This window comes from Molothrus ater, chromosome 15 (assembly GCF_012460135.2).
Source record: "Molothrus ater isolate BHLD 08-10-18 breed brown headed cowbird chromosome 15, BPBGC_Mater_1.1, whole genome shotgun sequence".
NCBI lineage: Eukaryota > Metazoa > Chordata > Aves > Passeriformes > Icteridae > Molothrus > Molothrus ater.
In genome coordinates, this window is record NC_050492.2 from 9,089,897 (window position 1) to 9,107,703 (window position 17,807).

General features: G+C 42.5%; 1 protein-coding gene across 2 annotated transcripts; it reads left to right on the forward strand.

The window, feature by feature from the left end:
- Positions 1–4,208: 4,208 nt before the first annotated feature.
- On the forward strand, positions 4,209–16,372 carry C15H5orf24 (chromosome 15 C5orf24 homolog). Of its 2 annotated transcripts, XM_036391556.2 has the most exons (3): positions 4,209–4,328; positions 11,731–12,160; positions 14,018–16,372. In XM_036391556.2, exons 2-3 carry the CDS (start codon positions 11,734–11,736, stop codon positions 14,056–14,058), a joined length of 468 nt encoding a protein of 155 aa, XP_036247449.1. In that variant the 5' UTR covers positions 4,209–4,328; positions 11,731–11,733; the 3' UTR covers positions 14,059–16,372. The 2 variants fall into 2 exon arrangements, with proteins under 2 accessions (XP_036247449.1, XP_036247448.1); XM_036391555.1 differs by having other exon boundaries at positions 11,731–16,372.
- The last annotated feature ends 1,435 nt before the right edge of the window (positions 16,373–17,807 follow it).

Sequence of the window (17,807 nt, forward strand, 5' to 3'; positions counted from 1 at the left end):
GGAAAAGATAGAATTCAATAATGAAAAGCTCTATGTAGTTCTTCACAAGGGTGTCCATGGATCTAGACAAGATCTTGATAAACATCATGATTGGGCTGCTTTCCAGGGAATCTGCCCTGGTCAGATTCATGTTGCCAGCTGTGGGAAGAGCACAGGGATGCTGATTTTTTGTTTTTTTCCTTTTAAATACACATAAGCAGAGCTTGCTCTGTTACCTGCCCAGGTGATAATGGCTACCAGCTTTCAAGGTTGCCTTTATGTTGTCAGTGAGTGAGCAGTGATGTTTTTGCGTGGATAAGTGATAAAAGTGGATTTGACAGTGGATCATGAATTACCTTTTTCTTGCATGTCACATAATGTGGTGGTGTCACTGTGCAGCAGGCTCACAGCAGGGAGGGGAGGCAGGGTGAGGCCCCTGTTCCCAGCTCAACTCCCCCATTCTCCATGCAAGTGACCCACCAGAGATTCAAACAGCAATAACCCCCCACCACCACCCCTGTGAAGGATTAATGCCCAAGTCATGAAAACAGGAGAGACTAAATCCAGTCTTTTGTGTGGGGGAAAAAATCACAGCAAGATAAAAAAATGTGTGCTATCACAGTTCAGAATGTTATACTCCCTGAACTATATGGTTCATGGTGCCACCTTTTGTTTAAAATAGGCAGCTCAAGGCCTATTTTGCATGCTGACTTTATGTTATAAACATAAACCTGGGCAGTGAGTGTTGATCACAGCCAGCATGTTCTGTAGCTGTTCTCTGTGCTGGCTGCTTGAGATTTTACTTGTACAATTGAAGCACTGCAATTTAGTTAATGTGCATTTGGCTGCTAATTAAATAAAATATTCAGAGGCTAAAAGTACCATCTGTAGGAGGTTTTCATACTCAAGTCTTCCAAGTGGAAGAAAAAAAAACTTGTTAAGCAAAGTTTTCCTGAAATTCTGCAATTGTGGCAGCCAAATATAAAAGAAACAGCAGGGGCTGGATTTGGGATCTTCCTAAAATAAGCAAAAGAATGCTGGAATTTCAGGGAGCAAGAGAACACTGGTGTTTCAGTCCTTCAGGCATGTTTACAGTTGTAGGAAATGGTCATGACTTCAGCCAAAGTAGTGGCAGGGTTACAGCCAGGTACCTGTGGCTGTGAGGATGGAGCCTGTGGAGCTGGCCTGGATTAGTTTTGAACTTTCTGCCATGGTCCTGATGCTGTTGATGGTGTGCTGCTGAACCCCTCATTTCCAAGGGCCTGGCTTTGCCCCAGTTTCTGAGGTGGTGCTCAGGGTGAGCAGCAGTGGCAGGGGGGCACTGAGGGTCCTCCCTGAGCATTAGTTCTGGGCCTTGTGCGTGCCGTGGCCTCCTCACGTGATGCTCCAGGAATGCACTGCACTTTGATTATTTTCCTTGACCCAGATCTCTTCCAAATATGGTCTCAGCTTAAACAAGTTTGTGTTCTTAGAGCCTGGGCGTTTGCAGAATAAATTCTGGCTTCCAGCTAACCGTGGCTGGCTGTATGGGGGAGTGGAGGCAGAGAGCAACCTAAAAATGCAAAAATAAAAGGGGCACAGCTGGGTTCAAATTTGTCCCAAAATGTACATTTTGTACAATGTTTATACAATGCTAGGCAGGAAGATTTGTTTTCATAGTTTTAGCTACAGTGGAAACAATTGTTTTTAAATAAATGATCATTAGTCTGAGTGATGGGCACCCAAACATTGGTTCTCTGAGACTTTTCATCTGAAACAGATTTAAATATTTTTCTTTAGTCAAACTGAGAGATACAAGATTGTTAAGCTGACCAGCATAAGCAGAGGTAAATTAATTAACATCTCAGATCTAAGTTGTTCTAGTGAGCTAAGAAATTATTAATAACCTACTGCAGAATGAGCATATGATTAAGTTATTTTGTACTTTGGCCATTCTAAGTATGAAGTTCATCATCACAAACATTTCTCAAAATAATAAATACCCCATGGCAACTCTTCTGAAATGAATGGCCAAGCAAGGAAAATGTTACACTCAGAGTTAAGATTAAGGATTTTCATTAAAACCTACATTTCCTCTGCCTGTGCATGTTAGCGAGGAAGTGAATTTGTAGAAATGCCCAGCTCTGATAATTCACAGTTAAATAGACAGGAGGCCGTGGCCATTCCCATACTGACTTCTCCCTGTTTGCTCAGCATGCTCTGGAGCCCAGGACTGAGGAGAAGCTCCTGTATTGGCAGAAGAAGGAACTTATGCTTTGAGACCCTTCCTCTCCTTTAAAATGTGCATCCTTTGGCGAAATCTCCACTGAGAGAGGAGGAGAATGGCATTTTGTGGTTTGGATGTGGGAAGGCTCAACATTTCATTGCATCACTTATCTTACAGATAATTAATGCAGTTATTTGGTACTGCTAATGAGTCAGTTCTTTAGAGGAAGAAAAGGAAGCAGATTCACAGCCAGAGTGCTTCAGGCCCTGGGAGCTGTGACAAAAGAAGAGTGGCAGAGTAGTTTATCAGTGCTTGGTCCATGTTATCAGCAGTTTCACAGGAGGGGACCAGGCCCTGTTGCTACCAGATGACAATTTGAGCTGGCTCAGCTGGTGTGGGTTTTCCTGGAGTTTGGTGCGGGGCAGTGACACCAACCTGGCCATCACAGAGCCATGGTCAGTCCCAGGTCAGACAATTGGATCTTGCTCTGCTCTGCCAGCAACAGCCTCGACAACAGCTGGGTTCCAGCTTCACAGCTCGGGATGGAGCCTTTCACTGCCTGACACTGCACTGCTACTCCTCTAGGGCCTGTGTTGAGAACAAAATTTCTGCAGAAACCAGGAGGATAAGCCCAGCCTGACTTCATCACCTTCCAGATTAAAATATTGCAAATAACAGGACACTGAAAACGTATCAAATGGAACCATTTTTCATTGGCATTTCCAACAGGCGTTTGAACAGCAGAAAGATGAGCTTTGTAAATAAACTGAATCATTTGCTAAATTAAGCTAAATAAATGCTGTTTTTCCCTGCTGCTTTCTTATATTGCAAGTGAGGATTCCTGCATGCATTAGGAAGAAATGGAGAGAATACGAATCATCGTCTTGGCAGGATGTTTCACAGCAATTTTCGGCCTGAAGAGCTCCAAGTATTGTAGAAATTGAATATCTTAGTGTTGGAGTACAGCAGTCTGCTCCTCAAACAACAGCAGGAGGGGAAGATATTTTTAAAAGCAGAATTAACCATTTGTGAAAGCTACAGGTTTGTTTTCTGGTCTTTTTTGCTTTTATTATCTAAAACATCATCTGAATAATACACAATATTTTTCAGGCTCTTTTGTGTGTCAGTAATTTAAGGACCAATGTGGTCACTCAGACCCTGGACCACGGGTGCTCATGAAGGGCAGGAATCTGTTATTAACAAATGTGCATTAAAAAATACATTGGTCACAGCCCTCCACCAAGCGGGCAAAAGGTTGGATGGTGAAATGTGCTGGCACTTAAAATGTTTCTATGGGATTTTTTTGTAAACATTTGAAGTTGCAATTCGTGCAGCTGCTGTTCCTGCTTGCAGGTGTGAAATTGTGTTTATAAGGAAGTGCTACTGCAAGACTGAACTCTTCAGAACACGGATGGATGAAACAAAGCAAAGTATTTAATAACCAGCAGTCCCAGAGATGGTCCATGCCCTGTGTGAGCTATGCTGGGAACGGCAGCTGTTCCACTGCAGTGAACTCATGTCATACATCCTTCTAACATTGGACTATTCCATAATGGACTGCAGCGTTTGGTGGAGTGGAGGTGATGGAGTCACCACCCCTGGAGGTGTTTGAGTAAAGACTGGAGGTGGCACTCGGTGCCATGGTCTGTGTGACGTGGTGTTGGTCATGGGCTGGGCCCGGTGACCCCAGAGTGCATTCCAACCCAAGTGAGCCTGTGTGTGTGTGTGTACTTGTGACACAGAAGATACCACACTCCTCTATCCAGACGGCAGCGATGGAAGCACCACTAATATTTACCCGCTCTAGGGATGTGCAGGGCCACGCACACTCCCTCAAGCACTCAGGACACCTCTGTGCCCTCACCAGCCTCACCTCTACCCGCCCGCCCCACAAAATGGCGGCGGCCGCGCGGCCCCGACCCTCGGCGGCGGGAGGGGCCTGGCTGGCCCCGCCCCGCGCGCGCCCCCGTGGCGCGGCCCCGCTCGGGAGCGCGCCCCGCCCGTCCCGCCGCCCGCGCCCGCCGCAGCGCCGCTCCCTCCCTCCCTCCCCTGCGCCCGTCCCCTCCCTGCAGCCGCCCGGCGCGGTGTGGGGAGGCGGCCGCTCCGCCCGCCGCCGCCGCCGCCGCCGCCCCGAGCTTCTCAGGTAGGTGCGGGTCGGGCCCGCGGGCCCCGGCCCCTGCTCCGCGCGGTGGGAGGCGGCGGGAGGCGGCGGGCGGGCAAGATGGAGCCGCGGCCGGCGGGGGAGGGGAGCGGAGCGGAGCGGGGCTCTGCTCTCCCCCCTCCGCTCCCTCCCCGCCGCCGAGGGCGATCCCGCGATCTGCTCGCCCCAGGGTGTGGTGCCCGGGCCCCGCGGGGCCGTGCGAGCGGAGCTGCGCCATCGCCGCCTTCCCCGCTGTCCCCGCCCGGCCGTGCCCCGGGCCGGGCCCTTGTCCGTGCCCCCCGCACGGGACACGGGACACCGAGGCCACCCCCGGCGCCGTGTCCCCGGCTGCGGCCGAGGCGGAGCGAGCTGTGCCGCCCCTTTGTCCCCTCAGCCGGCCCTCGGCCGCTCCAGGTGGGGCTGGGCCCTCCTGTCTCCAGCCTGCGGCCGGGAATTGTTCCTTCGCTTCAGCAGCCGCCGCTCCGTGCGTGGGGCTGCTCTGCGTGCGGGGCTGTTTGCTTAGAGCGTGTTCCCATTGGCGTGGGGCATCTGGATGTGTGCGGACAGCCCATGGATGTGTTCCCTGACACACCTCAGTAGCGGATGCCTTCTCTGACCTGCACATCGGGTACCTGGGGAGCCTCACTGTGTCCCTTCTGTGCCTTTTTGCATTCTGATATAACGCGTGTCAGTGCTGTGTATTCTCGTGTTCAGTTGTGGATAGTTTAGTGCATTCTTGTTTGTGCATAGTTCTTCTGGTGTAATTAATTAGTGAATAGTTCCACTTTAAATTTTTGTGCAGTTCTCCGTGGATTAACAGTTATTTTGATCCATGTGGTTTTTATTTGTGTAAAATGAAAGGGTAGGATGGGCACTTTGTTAAAATATTCTTAAATTATGGTTTATTTCTATTTCAGTCTTCAGATGCCACAGCTTCTCTTAGAATTTTGTGTGTGTGTCTGTACCCGTATCCCTCATATTTTTGATGCAGCCTTAAATAAAAAAAGTCCAACATGTTCTTCCATTGGCCATTGTTGAACAGATTCAACAAGTGGACTTTGTCTTTCAGCAGTCTCACACCAGGATGCTGCCGTGGCTGTGTTTGGGTGGGTGGACAGGTGTCCAGAGCCTCCTGCATGGTCCCGTCACAGAGAAACACAGAAAATGCACATCAGGAAGGAGATGCTGGATCCATCTCTTAAGCTTGAAAGTCCTTTTGTGGTAGCAGGCTAGGGAAAGGAGAGGGTAGGTGAGAACACCCACTGAGATGAATGAGCACCTCTTACCTCTGGAGCTATTGTTGGGAGACTGCAGCCCTGGGGAGAAGAGGGTGGGCGAGAACACCCACCGAGATGAATAAGCATCTCCAGCTCCTCAAAGCCCTTGTTCTAGGCTATGGCAAGGACTGCTCCTTTTTATTTGGGAATAGCCCCTTGAGGTGAATGGACAATTCACAAACACTAATAATCCTTTCTTTATAAAATCCACCTCTACCTGCTCCATCATTCATATGCATATTTGGTTTGCCTTGAAGTTTGGTAATTGCAGAACCAGAGAATAATGAGGGTGCAGTTTCACCTACTCTCCTAAGCCAGTCTGTCTGGCCTAATGGCTGCCTCTCTTCTGTGCTGCTCCATCCCCAGCTCTGGGGTTTTTCTCCAACCTCCATTCCCTGTGCTGTGCTTGGGACTTGTCATGCCTGTCATCCAGATCTCTGAAGTCCACAAAGACCATCTTTTTGAGATCTTGTTATTTTTTTAAGTAACAGTACCAGGGTGTGGGTCAGTGGCAGCTAGTGGGTAATGTGGCTTAGGCTGACCTGGCACTGTCTCTGTGCTAATGGAAATGTGGGTTTCTGTTACTCTTGCCCCTGTGCCTACACACTGTTGCTTTTGCTTTCTTGTTGGATTAGTTTTCACCTGGATCAGATCCCTGGTGTTGATTTGTCCTGCTCTTGCACAAGAGTTAGTGTTGGCAGAAGCAGTGGGAATGTGAGAGAAGAGGAAAGGGCAAGATTGTCCTGTTCAGAAAAAGGGTGGATTCAGAGTGGTTTTTCTGTTGATTATGAAACCAAGCTGTCAGTTGTGTCAGTGTGACTGGAGGTGCACAGATAATTAAATCATTGATGCCATCTTCTTTAATTTTTGTGAAGCAGTCTTAAGTCTTTCAAGGTGCCCTGTTCATCATCATCATCATCATCATATATGATCTTAGTTTTGGGGAGGGAAGAAGTCAGCTGACATCCTTGCTAATGTTAGCATCTAGTGAAACTCTGCCCTTGGATCTGGCTTATTTGGTTTTTAGGGCTAGAAAGCCTAACAATTACTTGTTTGCCTGGTTTTGCAATCAAATAACGAGTGAACCCTAAAGGTTCAGTTTACTTTACACTTAGCCTAGTGGTGCTTGCCAACATCAACTCTTTGTGAGAGCAGTTGAGCTTTGTCTGTAATACAAAGCTGGTGCTTAGGCTTTGGAGAGCTTTGTTTCTCCTGCGGTGTCTGAGTCAAAAGATTTGAACTCCCGGGGGCACGGGGACCGCACCCAGCTTGCAGCTCTCTGGTGAGGAGCAGGAGGCACAGATGAAGGCTCCCACTCCGCCTGGCACGTCTGGGGAAGGAGAATTTGAAGGGAGTGGGTGTTTCAGCTCCAAATAACTCTCTTAACTTCTGTCATAAAAAAAATTACTCTGGGTTACCAGGGGCAGGACCACACTTATAAGTTGTATTGCTTGGAGAACTCCTTAATTTCTAAAAATAACCAAAATTCCAAAATTATGTCGTCTCTTGATGTGCAGTCTTATGTTGTCATGTAGTAACTCTAGGAAGTCACCACTGTAAAGAAATTATTTCTTACATTTTGGCATCTTACCTGGTGTCAGATGGTGAGAAAATAAACATATTATGCACCAACTGCAGCAAGGGCTTCATAAGCACATTGTGGAAAAGCTGGTTATCGAACTTCACAAGTAGATAAGATTTCAGTTGTAGGTTCAGGTGTTACAGTGTATGTTGTGCCACTGATAGAATTTAATACTTAGTATTTTTAAAATATTTACGTTTATGTGACTGCTCCACGTAAGGTGCATCTTTGTGAAAGCAAGCAGTTACAGGGTTTTAAAAACTGGGTAAGGCTCTACTTTAGCAAGAGTTAATGTGTAGAAAAGAAGCTGACAATAAAAGGGACATGTGAAAAACATTTAAATTGATAGAATTCTTAGTGAGTGATGAAAGGATTTCTCACACATGAGAAATCCTTTCCTAAGAGAGAAGAACAGAACTGATACCATATTTCTGTTGTGGTCTTGAAAGGGAAAATGTTCCTCCTGCTGCAGTTGCTGCTCAACCCCCCTGCAAAGGAAAGGAGCCCTGTGAGGCTCCCCGGGGCCCTGGAGCTCAGCATAGAGCGTCCTTTATGAGGGACCCTGAACAGAGCCGGGCCTGTGCTCCACTCTTGCAGCATTCACTGGCCACAGTGACCTTCAGAGAGCTGTGCACAAATGATGCTTGTGGCTGCTTGTGTTGTTAAGTAGCGAGTCACATACTTTGTATGTGTTGGATGATGATGAAAATGTGCTGCTACAGCCTCCCACAGCCCCATCGATACTGTGGAAACTATTGCAAGCTCAGTGGTGAAAAACCTCAGAAAAACGAGTGGGTGTTGTATACTAACCCTCATTAAAAGCAAAATCGGTGTGAGGAGTTTACTTTTCTTGGTGTTCATCATTTGGAAAGCTGTAATCTAGGTGGATTTGGAGTTTTGTGCAGTTTTGCTGAGATTCAGGTGTGTTCTAGCAGAAGTGAGAGGCACTTGCTGAGTCAGGTCTGTTGTGGTGCTCACCAGGCCACAGCAGGCAGGCGGGGTGGGTGGCAGCAGAGCAGTTGCCTGCTGCTTGTGCTGGAGCTGATTATTCTGCTCAGTGCAGATAATGGCTCTCAGTCCAGTACTCAGTGTAAAATAACAACTGAGCAAGTGCCTGTTCTGCGGGGCCTTGTGAACTTCTCTGCTTATCAAAGGTTTCATCTTGTCTACACTGGCAGCTAAATCATCCCCGTGAAGAAGGCAAGGTATGATGTTTGAAAGCCAAAGATGGCATCACATCACAGCCCAAGAGGATGTTTTTATGTAATGTGATTTAAGTAGCTTTGATATTACAATTTTGTGCAGTGAATAGGTCGTGAATGGGAATTTCCTGCAGGAGGAAAGCCTGGAGAGAGAGATGGGCCATAACAATAGTGGGAGCCTTAGCAGCTGTGAGCTAGAGCTGTGTGTTAAGCTGTATTTTAGGGATACAAGGGGGGTCACGACCATGTCCAGACATCCCCCTGTAGCAAGGCTTTGTGGGTCCCAGCTGGATTGTGCTGTTTCTTTCTAGCAGTGGTGGAACTCCTGTGCTTTGTTGCATGGGAAGCTGCCTCTCTTTTCCCAAAGCCAGCTTATCCAGTGCCTCCTCCCTTCTCCAGCACTTGTATGGATATAAATTACCAGGCACTAAAAGATCCGTACAGAAAATCCTCCACAGTCACTTTGCAGTGAATCTTTTTGAAATATAACCTAATTTCCCTGTTGCAGTGCCTCATCTTAATTGTTTGTTGATACAGAGATATTCAGCCAGTCAGTTAAATCAGTTTAAAAACTGATTTAAGTAAACTGTTGCAAATATTTTTGCATGTCTATTTACAGGTTTAAAATGAGTAAGTTCTATCTTATTGGAAAGTTTTTGGAGGGTTTTATTCAAGAATGATTGCACACAAAATTGTATGTGTTTAGCTATACAATTTAACTGGAGTGTAATTTTTAAATTGGCATAGCTTTGCATTTTATACCAATTTTCTTTTGTACTGTATATCTCCCTGCCAAGAAACCTGCTTCCACTCCACGGATAGACTCTCTACATTCTTTTATTCCCTACTGTAATGTGAATGAAGGAAAATTATGCTGGAGATTCCATGTTAGGGTAATTAAGCTTGATTACAGATTTCCTTTTAAAAACTTTTCAAAAAAAGTCTTAAAGAAGATAAAAGAAGAACCTTGGCTACTACTTGAAATTTGCATGGTTTGTTGAAAAATGGTGCAGAGAGGGGGGCAAATGGATTAAAAAATCCTATTGGCACTCTTCCACTGAGATTGGGGGTTTTATTAAGCTTCTTCTAGAAAGAAATTTTAAACAGTTACTGATTTGTACTGTCTTTCTTCATTCATCCATTCCAGTGATGCTGGTTCTTGCCAGATGGAAGGTAAAGCATCGTCAGCCAGAGCTTGTGTGAGAAGTCAGTGTTTGTCAGTGGTATTGCAGTAGACACAAAGCACATGCATATGGTGATGAAGCTCCAGCATTCATCAGCTACAGCAGAATATATTCACTGTCTAGGAGTGCTTATGATGGTTCTCCCCCAGAAAGGTGGATGGAAAAATCCGCCCAAGTGTAATGAGGAGAAGAAGCAGAGAGTAGAATGTAATAACAGCAGTGAGTGTGAGCCTGGTCGGTCTCATGAGAAACAGCAGGAGCCTCTGCTTTTATTCAGTCAGTGCCTTCTCCCAGCTCTGGGAGTTCCTTGTGTCCCTTGGATACTGGGGAGCTCAGCTGATCCTTCTTGGTGGCAGTTGAGCTTGGAGCAGTTTTTTGGGGCCAAAGCCAGTATTCCTGTGTTTAAAATGAGTACTGAGACAAGAATGCTGCTCAGCACTCCAAGTGCCTCTAGTGGATCAACAAACAGCTGAACAGCCTTTCAGAGCTGCTGGGCTTTACACTCTCTGCAGCAGAAGGACATTATAGCACCCTCATGTATATCATGAAGTTACATATCATGAAAAATCTCAGGTATTTTTCATGATAATTTCAGGCACTTTTCTAGTGGGGTTAAATAAAGGTAACATTTTTTGAGTGAATTGTAGAAAACCCTGAGCTTCCTTCTGCATTGCTGCACAAATCATTCTGTCTGATCTCTTGACCTGAGCTTATTTCCTTTGTCCTTTGCTAAGTGCAGGCTTGCAAACTATTCTTAGTTGTTTGGCTTGGACGTTAACAGCTGCAATAACAGTGGTTTCACTTTTGTTCCACTGTACCCCATGCAATGCACCAGGATTGTAGCACTTGGATTATCTCTGCTAGAACATCTAATATTTAAACTATATAGCTATCATAATTTCACTATTTGACATAAACCCATATTCATATATTTGCACAAGAGTAATGCACACTGTAATGTGCATTTGACAAGCCAGGGTAGATTGAGTGTTTCAACAGGGAATGTATCCTTTGTAATCAGGAGAAAAGAGCACGGGGATTTACTCCAGGGTAAATAGACTGTGCTGTGTGCTTTCTCTCTGGCTGGCAGGAAACATTTGTAACTGCCAAGTAAATTCAGTAATCAATGGTAGAGTTTAAATTATGTTGCTGTAGGTGATATTCCAGAGCTATTGTAGGGAAAAGACAATAAATCTTCCAGACCTTATCTACTTGTGAAATTTAACATGGGAAGTAATTTTTGGTGTCTTGAACGTGGCTGTAAGACATAGAAATACTCTGAAGGGACAGATATTTATTGGCTTAATATTGTCTTCAGCATGGCTAAATATTACTATCTTAGACTTTGAGTATTTGCAGCTTACTTAAGTTGTAGAACCAGTATAGTTGAATGGAAGATGTAATTGCTTTATTTCCCAGAGTTGTTGGCAATGCCAACAAGATCAACGTATCTCAGTGCTGGCATTGCTAGCAGCTTGTACGTGCTCTCCTAACTAGGACAGCAGTGGCATTTCTGCAATCCAGCATCTTGTACTTCGTTACAAATTCATTTCATCCCTGTGCTTTCCCAACTATGGCACCATTGTGTTGCCAAATGCCTTATATGTTTCTTTCTTTGACATTAATTGTGACATGAAATAAGAAAACTGATTCGTACTTTATTCTTTTGCTGCAGTTAAGCAAACAAAAAAAATCTTTACGATTCTGTATCTACTGTACCAAGAGAGTTATAACATATCTTTCTTTGGCTTACAGCTGAGTCACATATCAATCTTAGAGCCAAACAACTAAAATTTAGATGATACTTGGTTAGAAAGGTTTTGGAATCATAGATGAGCAGATGTTGTAGGTCTTGGTTTCTGAAATGCTGTTGTTCAGTATTTTAACTTACTTTGTCTCTAATTATACCTATGTGAATAATATGTGATTTAAACTCTCCTTTTTAACTATGTGTAAAGGTTACTGTGCAGAACCTCAAGCGAAGGCTTAATAAAAGTAATTTCAAAAGTAATTTACTGACATCAGTACTGTTTACTAAAAATAGACAAAGGAGTTTGGACTAATCGATGAAACAGAGGTAGCTTTTGAAAGATTCTCTTTTGTGCAACACTGCAGTATTATGATATATTGATACATATTTCCCTCTCCTGTTTCTGGTAGAAAATGATGCACCCTGTTGCCAGCAGTAATCCAGCTTTCTGTGGGACCGGCAAGAGCTCTTGCCTGAACGAAGACAATGTGAGGGCTGCGGATCAGTTTGACCTCTACGCCACGCAGCAGAGCAAGTACAGCCACGCAGTCAGCCACAAACCCATTGCCTGCCAGAGACAGGATGCCTTGAACGACCCCCACTTGCAGACCACAAGTGGCAGGAATATAGAGACAAAAGATGAACTAAAGAAAAAGAAAAACCTCAACCGCTCCGGGAAGCGCGGAAGGCCGTCAGGGACCACCAAATCAGCAGGGTACCGAACCAGCACAGGTCGACCCCTGGGGACCACCAAAGCAGCTGGATTTAAGACAAGTCCAGGCAGACCCTTGGGTACAACTAAAGCAGCAGGATACAAAGTCAGCCCAGGCAGACCTCCAGGTAGCATTAAAGCTCTATCACGGCTTGCAAATCTAAATTATACTTGTGGCAGTGCAGCTTTTCCTTACCCTATGGTGCATAACAGAGGAGTCCATGCTGCTGGTGAAACTAGCAGCAAAATCAAACAGCCTAATGAATGAAGGGAGGGAATGAGTAACTCCTTACTAATCTGCTTTATGCTGATTTTGGGCATGTTTCTTGAGTTTTCTTGTAATGTTTGCTTAAGTCTGAGCTTCTAGATTTTATTCCAATAATGCCATAACCTACGGGTGCAATTACTAACTTTAACAGAATGTTGGGAAGGCTTTGGTTTAAAGAGGCTTCTGTTGATTTAAAATCATAATTTATAAGGAAGTCTAAAATGCCTTGGTGTCAATACTTAAGTAATGTCCATGTCCCTAGTTTTAAGTTCAGTTTCTCATAAATCTAGATGTGTGGTTATGCATTAAATAATTGAAATAAGGAGGACGGAAATTAGCTGGCTGATGTTTCATGATGTGGCCTGTCCCACAATAAGCAACTTAGCCAGTTAAGTTCTTATTTGGTAAGAAAAACTGAAAAAGTGGCAAGCCACATTTTCCACTTCTGCAGGACCTTCTACAGACCTCAGATAGACTTAAAATAGACTTAAAAACTTAAACAAAAAAAAAAAAAACAACCTTTTTTTCTAAAGTGATTTCCAGTGACTTTTATTTCTGGAGTTGTAGCATTAAGTGAATTTCAACTCATGCTCCAAAAACATTTTGGAAGATATTAAAGAAACCTGAGCATTTGTACAGTGCATTACAGCTGCACAGAGCCTTACAAAGACAAGTTACTTTGCCATTAGGTGAGAGCTGTTCTTTTAGGTACACTGTTACAGGATTCTGTGTGGTAATTTTGAAATGCCTAGTAATACATATACCAAACCACAAATAATTCTTTGGAATTTGAAATATTTTATAAGAAATTAAGTACTGTTCATTCTAGTTAGGCACTTGATTAATATTAAACAGTATGTTCTTAAATCTGTAAATAGCTATTTACTCTGGCTTTTGCCTTTCAAATCTGTGCTTAGATGGCGACAGTTTAATAGCTTTTAAAGTAATAACCTATAATGTTTACAAATTAAACTTTTTAAATAGACACTGATGCCAAATTTTTACACTCAGTTTTGCCAGATATTCCTGGAAATAATTATTTCATTGTTAGACATTTATACTATATTTAAGTTACAGAAGCTTATATATCTACCAAAGGACACCATTTTCATGATTTATAAAAGCAAACTGTATAGCTGATGCAAACAGGATGCAGTTTACTGCACTGCTCAATCCCAGATACAGAGTAATTCATCTGTGCATGCAAGCCAGAAAAATTGTTGTTGGTTAACTATAAACACCTTTCTTGACTCAAAGTGAAACCTCCCCTCCTCCCAAAAGAAATGTTCCATTTTTCAACTGGGTGCGTGTAATTTTTTTTTAAGTGTGGGAGAATGTGTGAATGTGAGTGTGTAAAATACTTTCATCCAGACTTCAAAAGAAAAAAATAATCAGTCCTCAGTGTTACATATTGTTTGCTCAAAATTAATTTTATTTTATTTTTTAATCTGGAAGAACGTTTACGTTAAAGTCATTTCACATAGAAAATGACTTTATGATAAATTCGTAGCTTGAAATACCTGGGGAGGGGGAGTATGTAGAGTTTGCATATTTGGGGGAGAATAAAATTTGGGTTGAGCCTGTGCTGAATGGGTAATGATGGTCATTTTTGTTAACATAAATGCTATTCTGGCCTGCTGTCATTTTGACTAGACCTCTTGCTTTCAGTGATGACAACTTAAGAAACAGATGTCATGTTTCATACCTTTTTTATCAGGAAAAAAGCAGCAAGCCTTCAGGTGTTCCAGTGATGCCTAACACATATTGAGCTGGACTTTTGCTGTACTTTACAATAGGTGTGTTGAATTGTTTTGGGGGAACTGTGTATGGACTGGCAACTAAGACAATGAACCTCAACTTTTACTGGATGGCTCCTTAGTCAATAGATGAACTAATGGCAGCTAAATTGCTACTAAGGAATAGTTTCTTCATGCTGAAGCTCTGAAATCCAGTTCTGTTCCTCAACAAACTCGCAAGTCTGAAATTTAGCAGTCTCTCTCAGAAGATGTAACTTCTGACACATGCAAAATGCTAACGTGAGTTCATTCACCCTCAGGATCTGTGTTGTATTGGCTGTTTTTAATCAGATAATTTTTCAACAAAAGACTGCTTTAAGTTCTTTCCTGAACTCAGCTGGGCAAGGAGTCCTCTTCAGCGGAATGTGTAACTGCAGGAGTGTCACACCTCGCTGGCAAGGAACGTGTTGCATGTCACCACTGTACCTTGGAGAAACTCCACTCCTTACCTCCTCCTGTTGATCCTGTTTGCTCCTGTCCGGTCCTCACTTGTGCATCCACTCAATGGTGCTGTGCTGTGTGTCAGGAGATAATGCAGATGTATTGCTGTTCTGCTAGTATAATTTGTATTCAAGTATGCTGATGAAATAATGAAATCACCTAAGCAATTTCTGTTCATTACAGTGTTTATTAATTATATCAGATGAAATATAATCCCAGTAAAAACTAATTAATGTTGTCAGTTGTGAAATGATGAGCATCAAATAGAAAAGTGTTCAGAGAGCCTGCAGTGCTGCTTGGCACTCTGGATTTAGGAAGGAGATCAGAAGTGCACTGCTGGTTTCCTAATTCTGCTTTATTTTATATCTGACTAGAGTTTACTGGTGCCATGCAGTGAAGGGAAAAAAAAGAGGAGATTCAAAGTGACTAGAAATGGAATTTTCAAATACTTTGTTCTTCCTATGTATACTCTGCAGAATACATTGTGCTTTTTTCAACACTTTTTTTTTCCATGAGAAACACTGAAACAGCATGTAATGCCTAAACTTTATTAGTACCAATGGGAAAACTGGCATTTTCCCCCCATAGTATGAAAACATTACTTGTAAGGTAAATTGCTTATTTTATATTATATATCATAATTCAGCTATTCATAAGCTAGGATCACTGTTGTGTGTTAACACTGTTCAGAAGACCGACATGTCAAGTTTAGGTTTTAATACTTTCTTTTAATTATCAAGTTTCTAATGTCTTATTTATACATAAATGAAATGTATTAGCTTGCTATTATTCCTTAATGATGCTATAAAGTTCACTGTTTAAGATACATAGAGTAACTACTATTCATTTTCTTGATTAAATTTACTTAAACTTTAAAACCAAATAATTTTGCTACTATAAAGTCTTGCACTGGACAGATTCAAGATGCTAGCACCATATTTTGGCAGAAAAAAATCAGATACCATCAGAAGCAGCTGACTTTGGTATCAAAGATGGTATTTTTAAAATCAGCACTTAGCTTTGTCATTAAAGCAATGTTCTTTATATCTTGGATTTAGTTTAAAGTAATCAAATTAACTAGAGCCATTAAAGATCTCTCTTCTGAATGAATATATTTTCATTTTGTCTGAAGGATCTTAATGTTCAGTCAGGACAAAACCAAGCCTTGTCAGTGAAAAGTGATGTATCTGTGAAGAGAATTACCTGGAACTACAATACACTGAGTAATTCAGATGAGAATTTAAGTCCCTTCCCCATTCTGAAGAGCTTTAAAAGGCAGAGCAATGTGAAGTCATTTTTGCAATGGTTTCATTAGCTGTGGCTCTGCTGGTCTTTGTTATATGTATAATAATGTTTCATGCTCCCATTAGAGTTGACAGTTAAAACAGCTGATAACAATCATAAATACTTGGAACTGCAAACTTCATTTCTGATTACAAAAAGTTTATTCTTCTCTATTTTAATGCATATATTTTAACACCGCTAAATATATTTATGACTTTAGTAGACACTAGACCTTTCTCCTTGTGACTTTTTTTTGAAATAGAAGAATCTGTATTCTGAAATTTGAACCACTTTCTGTTCCTTCAATCTTGCATCATTTGCTTTTCCACAGGTTTACTTTGGGGGTAACAGTAATCTGTTAAATAACTAGTATCAGCACCCTGTCCTCTGCTGTAAAAAGCCTGATTAGATACTGTGTATGTTTTTATGTCCATGAACTTGAGCTACTCGTGTGCAATTATGTGTATGGGAATGGAGTAGTGTTCATGATCTGTATTTACATCATCATATGGATGTATATTTATTAATAAAGTTAATACTTTAAAACCAAACTATTTTTCCCTGTTTTTTTTTTTCTTTTAATATCTTTTAAATTCTGGCTGAAGATGCCAGTTGACAACATTACCTACTTGTTACAGACATGTTACATAAATTTGCATTAAGGCAAAAAGACTGTGAGTTGCAAGGTGTCAGGAGATAGAGGAATGTTGTTATTTTTGAATGAATTGAAAACAATGTGACAGTAACTTAATTCTACTTGTCCTTTCACTCAAATAGGAGAAACAGGGAGGAAAGGAGCTATAACCCTGTATGGATAAATAGTCAACTGCTAACTTTTCCCTCTGTTTCACATGGAAATCAAATTGAAAGTACTCATAAATAAAATTTTCATGGAATGGTGGTCATAATTCATTATTCTGTGATGAATAAGACATATTCATCCCTGTATTCCAGGAATATTTGTGCTACAGCGGGAAGGAGATTATGTTAGGAAGGAGATTAAATTCACAGTAAGAAATTGTTTTCAAGTTGAAAATGCTGTTTTGACTAAAACGTAAGGAGAAGGGGGATTGGGGCAGCTTGTTCTTTGTTAGTCTGCACCAGTTTGGATTCCCTTTGTGCTTTTGCTTTCAGGCTTGCTCCGTATCAGCTGATCTAATTAAATGTTTTCCCTCTATGTGCAAACCTCATGTTTTCTATTTTTAGACTATTATGTCCTCATTATTAGTGCTTATGCAAATTGGACTTTGAAAGAAAAAGCTTCAAGCAAGAAAATGTGTGCTCTAAGGAATGACACGGTTGGAGAAGTACACCTGAGTAAAAACAAAGCTAAAATCCAGTTTCTGTAATAAATGACCTGCATCTTCATTTATACACATGTACTTGATTTTTCCTGCCCTTTTCCCGTGTGCATGGTTCATACTCCCCTCAGTCATGACTATCAGTTTTTGACAAATGCAGAATTTTGGTAAAATCTCATTGTGCACTGCTGGCAGTTTTAAGTAGGTGTGTTAAAAAAGATAGCAGCACTTGATGTAATGTGTTAATTTTCAGAATGTCCCAAATAGTCTGGAGGCTTCACTATTAAACTGAAATAAAGTAAAAACTAATTCTGCAACAGGAAAAATACAATTTCCTAAAAAGGAATATGGGAGTATTTATCTTGCCTTTCTGCTTGGGAGCTTTGGTTGATAAGCTGCTGGACAAGAACTCTTCTTTTTAGTTTTAAAAATATGCCTCTGGTTTGCCACATTTTACCCATACCCCAGCCTGCTATAGGTTAAGGCACAGTTTGTGTGCAAACAACTCCCAGAGGAGACCGTGCTTCCCTAACGAGGCTGGGAGTGGGCAAATCCCTCACCAGGCAGCTGCGGCTGTGGGGCAGTGCTGGGGCTGCAACACGCTGGCACCAGAGCAGGCTTTGGGATGAGTTCCAGGCACTCGCTGCTCAGTCCTAGCAGCCTGCCGAAGCCGTGGGATGACACT

Excerpts from the sequence above, each read along its gene's own strand:
- C15H5orf24 (XM_036391555.1), top strand. The coding sequence starts at position 11,734 with ATGATGCACCCTGTTGCCAGCAGTAATCCAGCTTTCTGTGGGACCGGC.